The sequence below is a fragment of the Neopelma chrysocephalum genome, unplaced genomic scaffold (assembly GCF_003984885.1).
Source record: "Neopelma chrysocephalum unplaced genomic scaffold, ASM398488v2 Primary Assembly neopelma1_87, whole genome shotgun sequence".
Classification (NCBI taxonomy): domain Eukaryota; kingdom Metazoa; phylum Chordata; class Aves; order Passeriformes; family Pipridae; genus Neopelma; species Neopelma chrysocephalum.
In genome coordinates this window covers 1,376,526-1,397,162 of record NW_020897749.1, presented here as the reverse complement: position 1 = coordinate 1,397,162, position 20,637 = coordinate 1,376,526, and the positions used below count along the sequence as shown (strand labels likewise).

Genomic DNA, 20,637 nt, shown 5'->3' with positions numbered 1-20,637 from the left:
TTTGCATATTGAAAAACCTGGAGTGCTTCTACAAAAGGAAATCTCTTCACATTAATTTGAGTTATTTCTTAAATGCAGAAAAAAAACTACTAAAAAAAAACCCCATAAGAGTCTATTAAAACTATAAGTTTATTACAATTATGCAATTAAAAACAGTAATATACAAACTAGCTATTAAGACAACTGATCCTGCTTGAAGAAGAATATGATACAAACTTAGCAGCGGATTTCTGGGACCAAAACTTCTGGTTTTATCTTTGTTACCAGTTGGGCTGATTTCATAACTTCACAGAACAATTTAACAGTTTCCCAAAACTTTTACAGTTGTAAGAACCTCAGAAAACACACAGACTTTTAACGTTAACTCTGCGTTATTCTACTTTGATCAAATAATGTGTTATCCTGTGTTCCTAACAGAAAGCATAACTTGCCCACTAATTATAAGCAAGTTTTCCAGCTAAACCTGACTATTGGATTGATGTTGGCTACCGGACCATGAAGAATTAGCAAATTTACACACTGAGGTTTAAGGCTATTTCATCACAAAACATAATTCTACAAATTGAGTTTATTTTGTCAATATGAAACACAGCTTGATTATTTTTTTCCCCCCATGTTCTGGCACCCTAAAATAAACCATACTTTCAACAGTTGCCAAACGGGCTATTTTCCAGAAGTGGGATTTCTAGTTTAGAATGTGCAACAAGACAACAGCCAGCTCTTTTGTGGGATTTGAGCTATTAAATCTCTACAGAGGCTTTGCTATGGAAGTAAGCATAATGCAGAGTGTATGGAAATCTATTTTTAAATTAGCATCTATCACTCATTAATTATTCAGGCGTAAATATTCCCCACAGATGGCATTGGTTCAGCTGGACTGGGGTCACCTATGACCCAGTTCACTGCTCACAATTTGAAGACTGGGCATAGGGAAAGCTCACAAATGTCCTTTCTACCCCCAGCCCACAGGGATCCTACAGGGCAACACCAGTCCTTGCTTAGCAGAAGGGGGGTAGGACAAGGGGTTACAGGGGTAAAGATGCACCCGAGTGCCACAGGTGCTCCTCAGTTACTCAAACTGCAAGAATAACAAAGCTGCACATTTCTCTTGAGATTGTAAGATAAACTAATTTGGCATTATGTGATTATACGTTACTTCAATCTTGGTATTTGCATTCTGATCCAAGAACCATTCAGAAAAAAAAAAACAACAAACCTGTTTAAAGAATTAATTTTGATTCTCATTTTAGAAAATTATTCTCAATGTGTGTAGAGTATATAAAGACATTTACTGCACCTACATTGAACTTTAGTAGTTGCATTAAGCATTGAGCATAGGATGGCTTTTGAAAACAACCTTACTCTGTTACTCATACTGAGAATTAAATAATTAATGAGTTTCCAGCAGATCTGCTTACAGAACTCTACTTTATGCAGATGAACAGCATTTTTAGACTGTTTATCATCATGAAAGGCAATTTGAAAAGGAAGCATTGCAATCAGCTATGGCTGGGGAGAGCGCATTTCCTGTCACACGCACCCTGTTGCTCATCAAGTGACATGGATCCAAGCTGTTTGTTAACCACTGAAGAAGGAGAATCTGAAACAAAAACGAGATTTCAACTTAAAACATAAGCAGCAGAGAACTGCACAGCAATGTCACGATCATAGGTTAGTTCAAAATAAAAAAAGCAGCAACATAAGGAAGCTTTGGGTTTGTTTTATGAGCAGCCAGCCATATTGCATTTTCTAGGCATGACAGAAGCAAAGCCACTTGTTTCAAGTCATTATTTATTCACTGAACAGCCTGAGCTTGCTGACATCTTGATACTGAAAATTCCTGTCCATTACCAAAGATTTTACTGCGTTCTTCAAATTTTTAACACTTCAGGAAAAACACTGGAAAGTCATGGCTTGTAAAGCCTTTGCTCCAGCTACCAAATGACACAGTTATTTCAAACCATGTGATAAATGTAAGTTTCAGAATACTTATCCTTCAACATAGAATACTTAATGGCATACCAGTACCTTCAATATTTAAATACTGTTTTAATAATAAAGTTTTAAAGCATCAAAGCACCAAAATACATCCCACTTGTGTGAGTTTGGTAGTTCTGCATTCCTAGATGCTGCATCTCTGAGGCACCTCATAACCAAGAACAAGTCTATGAGTTTATCACAGTATCCTACCACTCTGTCTTATAAAAATACCAATTGAAATAAATAAATAAATAAATAAAATAATCAACCTCCCCAGCAGTTAAGTGCATTTTTTTTCCCCCAGACACTACCAGTTAATGACTATCACCAGCACTACATTCATTGTGCAGACACATGACAGATGCAACATTTGGTATCTCCTGGGAGTCTCTTTTCCTCGTCACCCCTGAAGAGCAGATCATATTTCTGTATTAACTTAAGATGAGCTGATGTACACAAATGAACGCAGCATTTCAGAGATGTTGGCTAGACTATCATATTTTGGTTCCACTTGTTAATCTTCTGTTATAAACAAATTCATCCTAAGCTAAAAGGATTTAATACCCTGTATTATAAACTGAGTCACAGTTCATCAGCACCACAGCATGCTAAAGGAATTTTAACATAAATTTAAATCCTAGACAAGGAAAGCAATGAAATAATACACTCTCTCCTACACAAAGCTCCCTTCCAGGTTTGGGCCAGAATCACCAGCATGACCTATTTTGTAGTACAGTCATAAAACCTGCTAAATTGTCAAGCTGATTTGAATAAATATATATATATATCCTCAAGCAATACTTCACTCCCAGCCACTGGTGCAAGGATCACAGTCTGTTCCTTGCTTACACTGATACCAGGGATAGGGAAGGGGAGAAGGAGCAAAGAACAAAGACCAGGACAGTCTGGGGCACTGTGTTTTGGCTTGTTTTGGTAACTGGGCTTATAGAGTTTATTTCCATAACTGAGAAACATAAATTTGCTTCTGTTTGGTTGTCTTTGTTCAGCCATGCCTCTGCCTCACACCAAACACACCCAAGCCAGACCACAGAATTTACCCCCTAGTTCCGATGGGATGCAGCTCTTAAGTAGCAGACTTGTAACATTAACACATTTCACTTTGCAAAAGCAAAGTGTGCTTTACATACGATTTCTAAATTAGAAGAGAAGTCTTTACAGTGGAGTTTTTCCAGTGCAGTAGTAAACCACTTTTTGGACCATAAATCAGAGCAAAAAGCTGATGTAGAGACGCTTCACGTTGTAAGATGATCTACTTGTATTCCAGCTGACTCAGCACAGGAATCGATCTGCTGCCTCGTTTCCAAGGCTGGCTTTGATTTCTGACTCACAGTTACAAAGTCCATGATTGGGATTAACTTGTATCAAAAGCGCCAAAGGGAGGGGAGGTGGTGCTGGACTGAAAGCTGAGAAGCCAAACGAGGCAACACAGCGATTCCCAGTCGTGCTCTGCTCCTGCACTCCAATTCTTTCCGTAGGTTTTATGCCCTTGTTTAAAATGCTTATCGTGCTGCCAAACATTTCACTTGGCTGGAAAAGCCAATACCATCAGCTCTTTCATTCAGACTCTGATGAACAGAAGAAACATGACTGAACTAACATACTTTTATTAGAAGAATAAGAAATCACATTTACTAACCCTGTTATCAGGACTTCTGATTTTATTAAGACCTCACGCTATGCAACAGTAGGTAACAAAGTAGGTGTGTTTTACCATGTGCATCATTGAATCAAGTGACAATGAAGAATTTTCTAGGTAGTAGTCCATGCCAGTGTAGGCTTAAACCTCCTACATCTCACTATGACTTTGATGTCTTCATACAACTTTGTGAATGCATTTTACTTGTAATAAGAGAATATTTAATCAACACAGAGGAAGTATCCTAAATATTCAAATTAACATGGTTAAGAGCTCAGTTTGTAGCAATTTTAAACTCACTTGTGTCCTTTCCAAGTTCCCTGAAGCCACAGATCACCAGCACCTCTTGAAGTGGCACTGCAGTCTGGGAAACAACCATGACCATGAAACCAGCCTAGGGAAGTTCAGGTAAATGCCTCTTTTTTTAATATATGGCTTTGTTTTGTAAAAAAAAAAAAAATCTGAAAAAATACTTTCGTAATTTCTTATAAAGCTTTTGGAAAAAAAAAAAAAAGTATTACCAAAACTGTGCCATATAGTTAAAAAAACAAACAAAAATCCAAACTCTTACCTGAGCCTTCACAGGCTGGGTCTACATCCCAATGCAGTTCACCACTGGTTGTAATGTCACCAGTACATTCTAAACTGGAGCACCACTTAAAGAGGGAACTGGAGATTCATAAATTTGGGGAACCTCAAACAGAAAATAGAAGATAATTTTAAGGTCAGTTACATGCTGAAGGATCTTCCTGTAGTTCGGGCAATCAGCAGCTGACTTCATCAAAATATTAGCATGCCACCTCTGTTGTTTTGGTTAAAAATATTTCCTCCTTATATCACTGTAACACCAGCTCCAGGGTCAGAGCCAGGTCTAAAGCAATGGGACCTGTTCTAAAAGTCCCAGACACAGTATATGCAGTGGACTTTAATTTAAAAAATTAAATACTTGTTTTAGTAACTATGAATAACTGCTTTGCACAGTGAATAAGCTCTCAGTTACATATTTTGGACTTAAAATGGACACGTTTCTACACCTGGGTGTTTACAAAGAATGCAAAGGATCTAGTAAGAAAAGCTACACGTCCTTCCCTTGTTCTTCTCCAAAAGCTTTAACACAGAAATGAAGGTCCAGTTTGTTCTGCTTTAAAGACATGGACCACACAGACTTTTGAAACAACTCAAGAGTAAAAAAAAAAAAAAAAAAAGTCAATTTGCAACACAGGTTCTACAACAGGCCTGCATGCACATGTCTATATCTTTATTCTACAATAAATGAGGTCTAAATCAAAGTTTTTTCCTCAGAAAAGAAGGGTTCACAGTAGTTTTTGTGGGTAAGATTATGTACACTGACCACTACAGGAACTCTTGATGCACACTGATCTATAATGTTGGGTTTTTTCTCTTCAAGTTTGGCTGGTTCATGTTTCTGTAACTTTTCAAATTTCATTTGATTTCCTAAAAGTTCTCAAAAGGAGAAGTGATGCAGGTAATGGTGATGCATACCTGGATATCAGCACTGGGCAGAGCAGCAATAACAACATGTTAAAAGGGTTTATTTTCTTTGTTGTTTGCATATAGCACATAGAGGCTGTTGTTCAAATATGGCACAGGATCTAAATATTATGAAATGCCACAAAAAAGTAAGTAAAAACTAGGCTTTGTGGGAGAAAGTATATAACAAAAAAACCCTCAAAAATAACAAACTAAAAAAAAAAATTTACCATAGCTCCTCTAATTAAATTGGCTATCAAAAAAAATCTGAATCTGTTCAATACCTAAGCAAAGGCTTGAAGATAAAATAGACCTGATACATGCAGCATATACCTTCTAAAATTCAGCCAAATTTACACAATAATTATGAGAGGTATCCACTAAAACAAAGGCTCTCTGCAATCTGAGGAAGCACCACCTTTTTTTCTCAGTGTCAAACAGTCTCACCGTGAATCATTACTCACTTAACTCACCTTCATTTTCAACAACAACAAACTTTTGGCCATATTTTTCTAAATGGTGAACTACTACAGACAGAGCTTACAAATCCTCATGGAATTACTACAAGTCAGTAGACTGGGAGACAGAATAACTACTATACAGTCTAATTTTATATTAAACCTGTAAAAGCTTTCAGCTCTTGACATTTTCAACAGGTAATTTCTAACATGGTTGGAATATTTTTTTTTCCTCATAATTGAGCTTCTGTGATTGCAAAGGTAAGGATTAAAAATGAACTACAAGTTGGAAGAAATGGCCTCGGTTTCACACTTGAATTCCCCCCAAGATTGCAAGTGCAAATTATACAAGTTTACCAGAGTAGGGACTGAGGACTTGCAGCCCTGGGCCAGAGGCTCTGATGCCGTTTCACAAAGTGGCAGACACATTTTGGAGTGTAATTTTTTCTTTGAAAATTTGAATATGTGCCTGAAAATTGAACATCTGCCTCATGACAGAGCAACAAAGAGAGCCTTGCAGAAAAAAAATAAAATATAGAGATCGTCTCTGCATAGGAATTTATTATTTAAAAAAAAAAACCTCCAACAACCCAAAACTAATAACTTCTTTTTCTCTTACCGTATTTCTGAAATATCAACTTACCACAGGGTTAGAAACCAACTGTGTTTATGGAGAAGCAAGAGACCAAAAGTCTGAAGCTCTGGTTTTCCAAATGAATAGACTGTGAATACACAACTTCCAAAAATAAATCTTGGGAGTTCAGAAAACGGTAACATAACAAAGTAACTTGCATAAAAAGAAATGAGCAAGTACAGAGAATATTTCCATGTCCAGAGTGCAGAAATCTTATGAAGGAAATAAGGATTACCCAATCCAAAGAAATGAGCTTCACTTGTTCCCTCCCACAGCAGGGGAAGGAGGAATACAAGGAAAGAAGCTGATGAAGTGCAAAAAGAATTTCTTGTATTTACATAGACAAGTAGAAAGGAAAAGGCAATGCAAACTTTTATCAAATTTCTTGAGGAATAATTGACTAAACATGTTAAATATTTCAATTTGAATTCCTCATTTTAAATCTTCCACTGTCCATAGCGCTGAAGGCAACAAATTCCACCCATCAGACCAAACCTCAAGAAGATACACATCCTCAGGATCTGGAGGTCAGCTACAAAAATGCTTCCCTCTTTCTCTCCCCAGAAATAACTGTTTCCATAATGCTGAGTGAATTTGTCTTTCAAAGCAATTACTTACTAAATAAAATGGTTTAATTTGCAAATTCACTGTCATCACCTCAAGAATGAGGTAAATGCTTGAATATTGAAATTTTGAATACTAGCTTCCTCCAAAGCTATGTATGTGTTCTGCTGGTGATTCCAAACAAAAGGATCAGATATTCCCACTACTTCCCCTAAAATTCAGAACACGTGGAAACTCACAACTACAAGAGGCAGTGGTGGGGCTCCAAACCAAGTACAATACACCTCTGACTCCCAGTCAAAGCAATACCTCAGCTTAAACCTTCAAATTTGAGGCACTATGGATCCTACAGGATGTTGACCCACAAGCAACTGGGAGTAAAAAAATTACACTGCATTCTTGAAAGTGCACTAAAAGAGAAGGACAAGATGTATCAAGTAAAACCCAGACCAACACACACTTCAGAGGTAGTAAAATACCCACAGACAAACCTCCAGGTGAAAATTTACAGATATGGTTGTAACCAAACTTTTTTCCCCCAACCTCAATTCAATGGGAAGCAACTTAGTGGGGAAAAAAAAAAAATCTTTCAAGCTGTTTTGAAAAGAAAATGGAAGATCAAGACCTGATCACTGTTTTAGTTATGGTTTTGCCTCTATCATCACTCAATATCTTTGAGTTAATAAATTGTGATGTTTGGTTTGCTGAAAAAAAACCCAAACATTGGTGGTTTTTTGGTTGGTTTTTTTTGGGTCTTTGGGGGCTTTTTGGCCTGGCAGGAAACTGCAGCCACCTCCAAGGGCACTGTTTTTCTTGCTCTTCTCCTACAGGTAACAGGCACTTATGGTTGCCATCCCTCCTGGGATAAGCACATATCCTTCCAGGATACACTGGTTTCCAAACATTCTGAAAATTCACAGGAGAATTTTCTAGTGAAGAAAGTTATTCCAAATTCAGTAACTACGTATTTGCAACTAGAGCATTAGCCACTGTTATATCAAGCTGTTCTGTAAGTCTCCAGATAAAGGAATGGAATGGACTGAACCATAGCAAGACAGCTGTGAATTTATGACACAATCCTTGTAATAAGCAATTTAGCCACATCTCAACTGTCACAGAATTTATCCACAGAGGAAACATTGCCAGACACGACTTCTCAACACAAAATATGCTGATTTTTCACACAGCATGCAGCTCACTCATTTTTACATGGTGCCATGACAAAGTTTGCTTCAAGTTTATGCTTTAGGGTTTGCCTCTTGGTTCATATGCATGCTTCTACCCTAACTTGCTCAAATATGTTATTATAAACATATCTGAGGCTTTCTTGTAACAATTTTTAAACTCAATAAAACAAGAGAAAGAGGATGGTGAAATGAAAAGTCGCTCTGCACAAAGAAGGGGAGCATTTCTGGGGACTTTGGCTTGTTACAAGTATTTTCACTGTACTTACTGTAAAACCATAGCATTTAGGAGTGCCAAAATTCTGTTTTACTGAGTTGTTACTCTGATTTAGAACATATGCTAACCCAAAGCCAAATCTCAAATGTTGGTTTTGGATACAATTAAAGGCAAAATAAGATTTCAAGTGTATAATTCTTATTCTATTCAAGGCAGGGCAATTTCTTGCTCAGCTGCTCTGACAAACGTTGCACAAACCTGATACCATGCACCTAGAACACCTTTCCCACATGTTATCATTTAATCCAAACGTTAGATAAATCAAACCTGCCAACACAACTCTTTCCCTAACCATGTGATGATAAAACACCACCACATGCAAGGCAAGACAAGCAGCAAGTGCATTAAACTGCCTTGTTCTGGAGGAGGAGAAGCATCTCAGCAAACAACAGCAGCACAAACTGGAGCTTTGTTATCTGCTCAAGAAACCTGGGCAAAGGACAACCTGATGCCTGAGGGTCCTGTGAGGAGCCCTTAGAGGAGGACTGAGCAGAGGAGGATGGCTGTGGAGCAGAACCCTCAGCTAGTTCTCGTTCTCGCTGTCTCTGTTGTTCTTTCTTAAGCCTCAGTCGCTGCAGACCCCTACGGATTATTGCTAACTCAGGTCCCATCAGCTCTGACAGACAGGGAGGGGGAAAAACAAACAAAAAAAAATATGTAAAAGAAAGAATAATTGAACATACAATATATAGAACAGAGAGGAGGGGTGGGGGGACTGACCGAAGAGAGAAGCAACAGATACTGACTGTAATTACAGTGAAAAAAAATTAAGTGAACAACAAATACTAGATGCAATTACAGTGGGAAAAAAAAAAAGTGAATAATTTATTAACATCCAGAAATTATAAAATGAAATACTGAAATTGTTTTTTCTCTCCCTAAAGGCACAAATCACGGGACTTAAACGTTGAGGATTTATGTCCTTTAATACAAGCCCCTCCCCACCTCCAAGAATTGAACTACTTAACAAAGAATTATTTAATGAAAATAGATACAGCCTGACTGAGTCAAAACAAAGCAAACAAGAGAAGTATTCATTTTCACGTTCCCAATAAGTAGAAGAAATTAGTATGTTTGTGGTGTAAAATTATGCAACTGTGGTTTCCCGAAAACAGGTAAGCTTTCAAAATTAATGTGATAGCTTCCTGATGTGACCAAAAAAATTTTGATCACGGCAAACCTGTGCCAAAAGTAAACTCAGACTATGGAAATAGGTAGCACAACAAGAGCTAAACAAACAAAAAAACCCGCAACAACTTTACTAGGAACCCTTTTTTTTCATTTCAGAAATTCCCAGTGGATGAGGATTCACAGTCTGAAAACACTGCTAAGTGGTCCTACAAAGACAGTAATTTATTGGATCATTAGCAATTCTTAGTATCATCTTCTTAATAAATTATTCTCTCAGTTCCATTTTTGAGGCTTCACTGTTTTCATCACTTTGTCTTTATTCATCTGTCACTTGTACTGTTTTGGAATGTACCAGTTCACTGCCTGACTAACAGTATTTTTGCAAACTGCTATAAAACCACATTTTCAAGTAACCTTTTATTCTCTCCATGCTCTTTGCAGATTTTCTCCATGTGCACAAGTGCTGGATAGCAAGTGCTTCTCTTTATACAACACAGACTGTGTCTTTATTGGCAGTAACTGAAGCCCATGGACCTGAAGCACTGCTGAACTACTCCCATCTATGATGTATGAGGTAGAGGAGCTAATTCAGGCTCAAATATTCACATCAAATGCTCCAGCTAGTTCTGCTATAAACTGCTTGTCTAGACCTATCCTGAAAGGATTTATATGAAGAGCACTCAGAAATATTTTGTAGATATGAGGAAATCTGCAAATAAAAAAGAAATCAAATTGCAATGTTAAAATACTAGAGAGCATTATGCTGGCATGTAACCTTTCATCCAAACAAAGGCTTAACAAATAATCCATAACCCTTATCCAGGCAGTGAAGCAAACAAATCCTAAATTTTTATTTATAAAGAAAAACAAACCCAAAGACAAAATCCAATAATTGAAAAGTCAGTGGCAAGCACCAATTCATATTGAATGGTCATGAGTTCTAATGTCCTCAGTCTAATGCCATTTTCTGGGAAAAGCATCCTGCCAGTTTATGGTTGATGAGATATAACAAGAAAAAAAAAATACACTTCCTAAAAGGAATATGGGATCAAAGAGATTTGCTATGAATAGTTTTCATGGTCCATGAACACATATGGAAATTAGAAATCCAACCAGTCCAGAAAATGCTTTTAAGGAAATTTCAATGATGCCTAAAATTGCTGCTGATTCAGTTCCACTTAGTTCAGAGACAGTTACAATTTAGGATGTAACAAGAACTACACTACGAAATGCAAAGACATAACTACTATCCTGAAGATGTTCAATGACAAGACCTTCTAATGCATTTCAGAATACCTAAGCAAATGTTTATTTTGCCAGCAAATGAAGTGAGGAAACAGAAACGTAAATAAATTAAAAAACCCAGCTATTGCCACTTTCCCATTCAAAATTTAAAAGCAGTTACCTTATGTCAGAACACATATTAGGATTAAGGTTTGTACTAATTAGGCAACTGCCCCTCTGCATCCCCTTCAACGGTACCATTGTGAATTTTATTTATGGGGGAAAAATTTATTTTATTATACTGTTTGTTGTATCTGATATTTGTTACTGGTTTAAAACGTCAGCATCTTAAAACTAATGCAAAAAAATTAATTGAAGGTTTCCACTGAAAGTAAATTTGTTATATTTTTTCTCAGTGATAAGCATGAAAATCTCCAGCAATTGTTCTCATTATAAAAAAAATAAATATTCAAATACTGACAAAAACAGGCTACTGAGATTTTGCACTGATCTTGTTGTTTATTTGTGGCTTACTCAGATATTCCAACTTCTAGAATATACATTCTGATTAAGAGACTTATCCCAACGAGCTCCAGCACTGAACCATTTTTGTACTGACTCTATTTTGAACAGGTACTGTTCATCTCTTAATTTTAAAAAAGTAATTGGGATGTAGAGGCTCAAATGCTCACCACATGGCACATTTTCTGGAACACCACACCAACAATATATTTGAACTGTGACACTTATACAAAGGTATTGCTGTTTTAAAGACAGGATTACCATGGGTGCCCATGCACAGAAATCTGTAGGAATGATTTAGGACAAGCTGTTCACAAGCCTGTATTAGGAATTGGTGCTCTGATTCCAAAGAAGTAATTTCCGGAAAACATATTCTATATTTGCTAACTCTTAGCTATGATATTCAGACTTGTATCTCCCACCACTTCATGCAAAATGGTGGCTGAAAACCTCTTGCTTTCCCCTTCTTCCATTTTCCAAAATGCTTCCCCAGCCATCCATCTTTTACAACACACCTTCTATCTGGTCTTCCTACTTAACCCCCTATTTAAACTACTATTCCCATTATCACTCTCCCCATCCCTTCATCCCAGAAAAAGCAGCAGGTTTTAATCACATCTAAATGCAGCTGAACAAACTCGGGGGATCCCGTTGATGCAGAGGGCAGTGTTTCCACCTTTATAGGCTACAAACCAGGAGTAAATAAAATCTCAAAACTGAGCACAGTCCTGGGTTACCTAAGCATACAAACATTGCAAAATGGACATTCCCAACCAAGCCTCCTCCTCCACAAACCCACAGCTGCTACTCCCTCTGCCCAGGAGCTTCCCCTCTCCATAAACTCACCCATGTTACCCAAAGACTTGTTTTACAGCGACTTCAGTTTGCACTGCCTTTGAAACCCCAGGTGCAAACACCCAGTACTATTAAGTTTGCTCCTGCAGGAGTCCTGCAGACAATTTTAAGCAGCCAATCTGACACCCTGTTTAGGTACAGTCAAAGAGCCTATCAAATATTATACAACAAATTAGAAAGTATATCCACTGTCTGTCAACAAAACAACCATCACTACCCCTTTCAAAACTAAATATATGGAGAATCATAAGTCCAAAGTAACACTGGGAAAGAGGAAATGCTCTCAGAGAAGAGCTGGATCAAGAAATAATAACCTCATGCTAGCAGAATAAACTTTTACTTAGAAATGCAGGCAGATTCAGAGAAAAATATTTTTCTGGTCACCATAGATTCCTTAAAATGCAGGCTAGAAAATGCATCACAATTCCAAAAATGCTCTCTAGTGCATTATCATTATGCAACCCACAAAGTTTCAATGACGTAGCTTGAAGCAACTATTTTTAATATGGTAGGTACTCTCCTGGCCACTCTAAGTTCCAGAATATACTGCATATTTTAAAAAATAAATAAATAGATCAAAACGAACCTTTGGTAATGGTATGAGTGCTGTTTAGGGGCTACCCCTCTGGACCAAGATGGCAGCTAAACTGGGTTATACTGAATTAGAGAAGACCCCTTAATCATCTTGTGTGTGCACTGTGAAAAAACTTGACACTGCAACAAGCTGACACCAACACTAATAAAAATCATAGGTGACTAAAAGCCTCTGATACTAAATAAACTCTCTGGCATTTTCTGAATTTCCTGTGTGTGTTGTTGTGCTTCTGATCACTGTTTATTTCCTCTAAATAAGTATTAGACTAGTTGCAGGGTTTGAAAAGCAAAAATGACATGTCTCATGAATCTCAACTTATGTCTGCATCTTCCCTGTCTTTCAGGTACCAGGTGCCCCATCATTTCTCACCTGTCCCAAAGACTTTGGCTACAGCAGCCACAGTACATTGAATGGCACACTCTTCCTGGGAAAATCCCCATCTCTCCTATACTCCAGAACATCAAATTTAGGGCCTGAAGATGCTTATCAGTCATCTTTTCCAGTGACAAAGAGCTTGGTATTTTTACAACAGAATAAGACAGAAGGTCTGACCCTGTAGGTCTTTCAGCCTTTCCACCACAACTGTGAGGCCTAGAAGCTCACTTCAAAAAAGCAAAAAATAAACTCTTGTGCAAATATTCAAATCTAAAGGCTGTGGCACCTTTTCCTGCACTGAGGTGGAAAAGGTCAAGTCAAACCAAAAGGTGCCCAAATGAGTTTCTGACATTGACAGTGGGATATACTTTTGTCTCTTTCCCACAATGAGAATATAAGTCTGTATTAAATACAGATTAATTTCTTCAAGATGTACAAACTTAAATATCAATACATAGTATAATTCATTACCCAATAAAGGAATGTCATGCAAGGTGAGACAAATGTACACAGTTGGTGTTTTACTCTTTCTTCAAACCACAGCTGCAATCCCTTGGTACCTATAAAATATCTAGTCTCATTAAGGATGTGCAAGGAAGAAAGTAGATTGTGATCTATTAACCAAAAATATACTAAAATAGAGTCGTTTCTTATTGGATGCATTTTTCATAAACAATGACAAGATGGATTTCTTCTCACCAGACTGATGCAGCACAGGCTGAGTTGAGGCCCCTAAAGAAGGCCTTTGTTCATTATCAGGAGAGGACAGTAATGAAGTTGAAGGGGGACTTTCAGTTGAAGATGATGTTGAAGGAGCTTGAGCTGACATTGTAGAGGAGGAAGATGATGGAAGCTGCTCAGCACCATCTACTTCCATTGCAGTTTCTGATTCTGCACTAGGTGGCATGTTATTGGCAGCAGGTGCATCTGTCCGATTAGTCCCACCTTTGATTAAAAATAAAACAAAAGAGCAAGAAAAACAAGATCCCAAAGGTAAACTTACTCTGTCTCTAAAGATCTCTTTGCATTACCATTCCTATGGCAAATGAAAGTGCTCAGCTCTTCAGAGTGCACTAGAAAGATTTTAGTTCACACCCCAGAAAGGCTGATATTCAAGGCCTGTACATCCAGTGAAAACATACTTTCTGTTGTAATTATTATTCTGGAAAAGAAGGAAATCACCTCTGGACCGTGATCTTCCTCGCCCTCGATTGCTTTGTGCAACTTCACTGGCTTCTTCAAACCACCTGGACAGCATGTCTGACATCCTCTGCATCAGAGACACATTGGGACTTTGCTCCCCTGTAAAATAAGTAATGCTAAAGTTTTATCTATGAGTTCATCAAAGTGCACATTTCCCCCCTCATTACTTCCAGAAATGGAGAAGGGGAACACAGCAACACCCCCACCCCCTGCCAAGCAACCATGCCCTTCCACCTGATCCCAATGCCCATGTCTATCCTCATTTCCATACTGCAGGACTCTGACTCTCTGCTGGGATCCCTCATTCTCTTCCTGTACCCCAAACAGAGGAGCTCCAGCCTTGAAACACAAAAAAATGGAATGCAGTGGCCAAGGAAAACAGACAAAGGCTGGCTAATGGTGCCATAGGAAATAATACCAACAGGTTCAAAAAAGGATGATTGAAATTCACAGGCAACAGAACTACATGGAGATTTTAAAGGAAGAGATCGGAACACACCCTCTAATGCTTTTAATCCAGCAATTCCAAATACTGGGGGAGCAACAAAGACAGACTAAGGTAAGAGGACAGACTCATGTTCTCTCCCTAAACAGCATTTCCCATTGCCTGTGTCGGATACAGAATCCTACTCTACATGGACTACTAATCTTATACAGCTAAACACTTCTATTCCACTCTGGGGAATCAGGAAAATGAGAAAACCAACACAGAAAATCTGGAAAGGGAAACTGTAGGCAGAAAAGGGAGACAGATCTAAGGGAACTAGAATCAAATACTTGTAACCACTCAACATGTCAGATTTAAAAAAGAAACAGATAAAGAGTAAGATGAGTGGCAAAGTATCCTCTGCCTGACTTTAGTATCCCAGTCTCTGACACTCAAGCACGGCTTTGGAAATGTTCTATCTCCTGAAATCCCAAGCAATTGAGCAATATATTACAAACATGAAAATATAAGCATAAAAATTTAGTCATCTTGTGTGATTAAATGACATTAAGGCAGTGAAAGATATAATATTAGAATCCTATTGCTTTGAATTCCAGTCCCCTAATGTAACCACTAAAGAGCAATTCATTTGTAACTGTGATTGCATGTGAGGTTTGACTGGAAAAAAAAATAAAATAAGTGTTTGTGTTACTCCCTGACCAATGACAATGAAACAGGCTCCCCTTTATTTGCATCAGCCTAACTGAAGCAAAATAATTATTCTGGTAAGAATATTTTCAATTTAGACATTTTTAAAAATCATTGTACAGCAACAATTCTGTGTTAAATTCTGAGGAAACCATCTCGGCTGATTCTTAAAACGTGGACAGTTTAATCTGAAGCACATTTTTCAGGAATAATTCAGAAAAAAATGGAAAACAAAAGCCAAAACTACAAAAGCTTTTACCATCTCTCTCTCTCTCACTCTCAGGCCTTGCCCTTGGCCCAGTGTCCGACCAGTCCCCTCTGAGCCGCAGACGTTTGACAGGAGGTTGCCTTAACTGGGGAGGAGGGGAGAAAAAGGAACAAAAAAAAGGAAAAAAAAGGCATTACAAAGCTATTCATGTTGGACAGTACAGAATTCTAAGTCTAAATATAAATGCACTACCACGATTTTCTCAAGTTTCATCAGTTTGTATCCGTCACCAAAAAATGGAGTGTCAGCCATATGTTCAGATGGACTGTGAATAAGCACAATGCTGCATAGGCAGAATGCAAGAGTTTTACCTTCACAGGAGCACAACTATCTAAATCAATGTCTCTCAGAACTAATTCACCTTATATTTTATGCCATACTAACTTTATTATGTTAATTGAGGCTTTCCACAGCGAACAATAACAATTGAGGTTTTCCGAATTCAGCCTGAATTCTGCAAAAATGTTCATTTCTTCACAATAAAAACTGTATGAAATGTGGATTGCAATTAAGAAAAAGGAAAAAAGTCAGACATTAACAAAACAAAGAAATTTTATGAAAATAAACTCTCCAGTTTATTTTTAACCTATTTTCTTCTAAATTTTTGAAACATTTTTATTTTGCAGCAGGAAGTATAAAACAAGTACTCTATAGGGAGTGTTACTTTCAGTGACTTGAAGAGAAACAGCTAATGCTTTGAACATTCAGAAAGGCAGCTCTGAGTTTGAAATTGAGTGTATTGGCTAGATATTTCCATCTTTAACAAAAAATAAAAACACACACACACAAAAAAAAAGTGAATAGCTGTGCTAACAATTTTAAAGTAAATGCAAAGCCCCTGGGGTGAAAGCATATTAAAGTGTCAACTTCCATGAGCCAGCAGATTCAGGAAGAAGTCTTTACAATTCTTCTACTCTACCGAACTTAAACCCAGGCTGAAGTGAAAACAGCATTTAAGGAAAATGATTTGGCAAGAAAAGATTACAGGACATATTCTGTGCCTACAAAACAGAAGAATACATAGGATCTGTTGGTAACAGGTGGTCAAAATCCTCTCTCTCTCTAGTAACTGGGCAGTCAATTCTCCACCAAACTGCTTCAGACCAGATTAACATTATACAGGAAAAAGTGAGAAGTGCAGAACCATCCGTGCATCTCATGGTTTTTTCTGGGTTCCTGTTTGCTTTTTCCTGCTTCAGTGTAACTCAGACATTCTTCCCCAGTCCTACGAATCCAAAGCCCTTCTGATCAACAATATTTGTGCCTGTAATAGCAGCCCCTGGCCCAGTGAGTACAGCCCAGCCATGGCTGTGACACTGAAGCAACACCAGCCTGACACTTGCCAGGCTTTGGCTGGACTTTAGTTGCTTGGAGCATCCTTTTAGTTCATTTAGCTGCAACAGCAATCGTCCAGTGACCAGGTCAAATTACCATCTAATTTGCTTTAATTTTGCTTAGATTTGCATAGATGTGTGGTGTTAACAACCTCTTGTTAACAGTTTTGATATATACAGGAATAACAATTAACCAGAGTGTGTGAGGTAGAACTACCTATAGTACAGGCATGGGCTTGCAGCAGGTGTGGATACAGGGGGATACCAGAGGCACCTTCTCAGCACCTCACCTGTGCTGTAAAGGTTGGAGCCAAACAACAACTGTTTCAGGGATGACAGCAAGGACAAAGAACAAGCATTTAAAAGCAAAACCACGCTATACTGAAAAAAGAAGTAGTGGATGGTTGGGGGAGCACAGGGGGAGAGACACAATGTAACTTTGCTGTAGTTAAAGACTTTTTTTTATATTGATCAGAAAATTTAGACTGGAAGGGTCAGCAACATTGTAGCTGGGCTGATAAACAGCTGCTTGAGTTTTGGCTACACTACAGATGATTTTAATACTGCTCAGTAACAGTGGCTCACCTCCTTGATGTAAACATCTTGTGTTCCCTCATATGTGTCATTAAATGGTAATTTTTAACAAGGAGTATTAATACTTGATTTCAAGGAATATGTTTTTGGTGGCATGGAAGATAACAGAGCATACACCTCAATTACAAGAGTGACCTTGCTGGTCATATAACCCAAGATTCATGTAGATGCTTTCTCATCTCTGAGGTGGAAACCAGACAAGAAAGAAAACCAGAGTGGCAAAGTATTGTAAACAGATACATACATAAAAAATTCATATTACAAATATGTAAATTTTGTGACACAATCTACTTGCCACATCTTAGTCTGTGAATGGCAATATTGTTTTGAGATTAATTTAAAAGGAAATACAACTGATTGTATTTCTTGTGTGCTGCAGCAAAACAAATATAAAACGAGAAAACAATCACTTGCCTCTTCCCTTCTCTCTTCAGCAGAAGGAACTTTAAGTTCTCGTGCTGTGTCATCCTTGGGATCAAACAAATATATGTAATCTGAAGAGTAGCTAACAAGGATCTCTTGCCCATCTTCACTATAACAAAGGGATGTTACTCTGCAGGATTTGTTATTGAGATGAGGAGGAACAAAACGTGCCACCATTCCAACAGTGCCCCTGCCAGCATAATTCCCTTTATTGGGAAAAAAAAAAAAAAGGAGGGGGAGGAGAGAAAGAAGAAAAAGAAATGACACATTTACTATTGTGAATTTTCAACAGCTTCAGTAAACTCCTTATTTAATATCCAACAAAAGACAATCAGGGAAAAGCTATATATCCTGCACTTCCTGCATTAAATTTTATCTGAAGAATGACATATTAGATCTTACTACTCTTTTATATATTTGCTTACAAACTTTATGTCTGTATAAAAATTATGAAAACACACACACACAATATCACATACCCACCCCATGACGGTGTGTGGATGCTATCTGTCAAATGTAGAACAAATGGAAATTTTAGAACTTAAAAACATTTACAAAATAGTAACACAAATCTGTATCTACACATAAATTAGAAAGAGATTCATCATATGAAACTTTGAAAATTTAGGAAATACATCTCTTTTCTACCCATTTTTTTAAAAAAACACTATAATTTTTCTTCATAACATAATACTGTCACATTGAAGCTGCAGAACTATACACTACATTGGACTTATCATGCTTTCCTGACAAGTCACCTCCAATCCACACACTAAAACAATCTTAAACTCTAGAATTACAAGTTTGTGAGCAGATAAAAGTTGCCTATAAGAAGCTCTAAAACTGAGAAAAACTGACTGTCCCCAAATCCCCTAATTTGACAGGTAACTGTTTCCCACACGGCCTATCTGTTGCAACAGTCTGTCCTTGACCACAGACAAGTTCACAGTTTATCATCTCACATTATGTAAAGAATGAACAGAAAACTTTAAATGAAAATCAACAAGTTGTTCACTAGACACAGAATACTTCACCTTTTAAAAAACCAAACAAAATCCCCCCCAAAAACAAAAACTCCACACAAACTCAAACAAGCAACAGAACACTATACCAATATATCAAAAAATTACAGTCTTCAAAATTCTTGTATTTTCTTTTGTTGTATAGGCCAGCATACCAAATTCATCTTATTCCTGTATTGTTACAATACAAGAGCACACACGGGATTTTTTAGTCAAGCCCCAGAATCTGTTCCTCAGGCAGTTCTCACAGAATTTTGCTGACCTCTCTGATGAAAGGGAGGGCTCTTATAGAATTTTAGTCTGATGAGAAGGGTACTTTTTATTTTTTAGTTATATATACATATTTCTATATATATATTTACTAAGTGATCTTTTGTGTTCCCTTTCTCCTCCAACACAATCAGGAACAGGAAAATGCTGCACAATATGACAGATTTTGTGACACTGATTGTGGGCAGGAATGTGTGTGCACAGCTAAGTGTATTAATTCCTGTGTGTCCAAACAGACATTGATCATACATTATAAGCAAGAGATATGTTAGAATTACATAAAACATTTTTGCTTGCCAGCTGCAGTTTTTAAATAAAATGCTTAGGGCAAGCATCTGAAGCACACTGAGCTTTCACTTGGAGAATTTGAGGCTTTCCAGTGAAATTATGTTAGATACAGCAGTAACTACTGCTAAGCTGAGCATGTTGCATGATATTATGGAGTTCCTAAGATCTCTTTCCATAAGAAGCAGGAGATTCCAGTCTGGCAGAGTACAAGAAGATAAGAACTTAATTAAAATTCAGGTGGACCACTGCAGGCTGCAATGACTGGCTTTCTGCAATACTGGAATCAGGTGTTTCGAGACAAAAGAAGAGACATTCCAAAATGTCTTTTTCTGCATTCAGTGTTCAATGTATGAAGAGATTAAGAGATTAAGTTTACTTCCTTGAATATTAGAGTGAAATGACTATTATACAAAGCACAGTTCCCAGAGCAGAAAACTATACTTCATGCAGTGTCACACTTCGCTCAGCCACCATCTACTATGAAAAAAAAAACCTGAAATTGGAAATGCTATAAGGGTTAGAAAAGCTTACTCTCAAGTTTGGTTCCTACCTGTTGCTCTTGTGCCAAGCATTCTCCTGTCATATATCCTTACTGAGCTGTCAGAACAACCCACAGCCAGATAGTAGGGGATGGGGGGACAGATGGCCACAGAGGTGGCAGCACGGCGACAGTTTATCAAAATATCCTGCAACAAACAAAAATGCAGCATTCAAATAATAGCTCTGAACATCTGAAGTACGATTCTGTTTTTTTACTTCAGGACACAGGCCCCTTAGTTAAGGAGGTTTTGAGAAAAACTAAGCCTGGCCCTGTGAAGATTCAGCATAAATGTGTTATCGGAAAAGCCACTGCAGAGAAGGAGGAGAACTACCAGAGAAAGAAAACTAGCTGCAGATCAACTAAAAAAGAAACCAAACCAAAACAAAAACAGGGGAACAAGCATTTAAAAACAGATAAACATAGCAACTACAGATTTATAAACTAGCTTGCACCTCGGATTTTCATATTGAAACATAGTAACTGTTGAGTCAGGAGAGTACTAAATACACAGAAACAGTTTAAATTCATTAAAGGACCAGAATAGGTTTCATCTATGGAAGGAGAAAGGAAAGGGAGGAAAGGGAGGAAAGGGAGGAAAGGGAGGAAAGGGAG

General features: G+C 37.6%; 1 protein-coding gene across 7 annotated transcripts in view; it reads right to left on the bottom strand.

Annotated features, from left to right (window-relative positions):
- DCAF6 (DDB1 and CUL4 associated factor 6) overlaps positions 1-20,637 on the bottom strand; it is an 85,732-nt gene that overhangs the window by 29,817 nt on the left and 35,278 nt on the right. For 2 of the 7 annotated variants that reach the window (XM_027692645.1, XM_027692646.1), the window contains exons 6-12: positions 20,035-20,170; positions 17,896-18,110; positions 15,545-15,638; positions 14,130-14,249; positions 13,647-13,892; positions 8,691-8,861; positions 1,541-1,600 (exon numbers count right to left, since the gene is read on the bottom strand). In XM_027692645.1, the coding sequence (XP_027548446.1) occupies positions 1,541-1,600; positions 8,691-8,861; positions 13,647-13,892; positions 14,130-14,249; positions 15,545-15,638; positions 17,896-18,110; positions 20,035-20,170 (1,042 nt within the window). The remainder of the gene's footprint in view (positions 1-1,540; positions 1,601-8,690; positions 8,862-13,646; positions 13,893-14,129; positions 14,250-15,544; positions 15,639-17,895; positions 18,111-20,034; positions 20,171-20,637) is intronic. The other 5 variants (XM_027692649.1, XM_027692652.1, XM_027692650.1 and 2 more) reach the window with 3 other exon arrangements.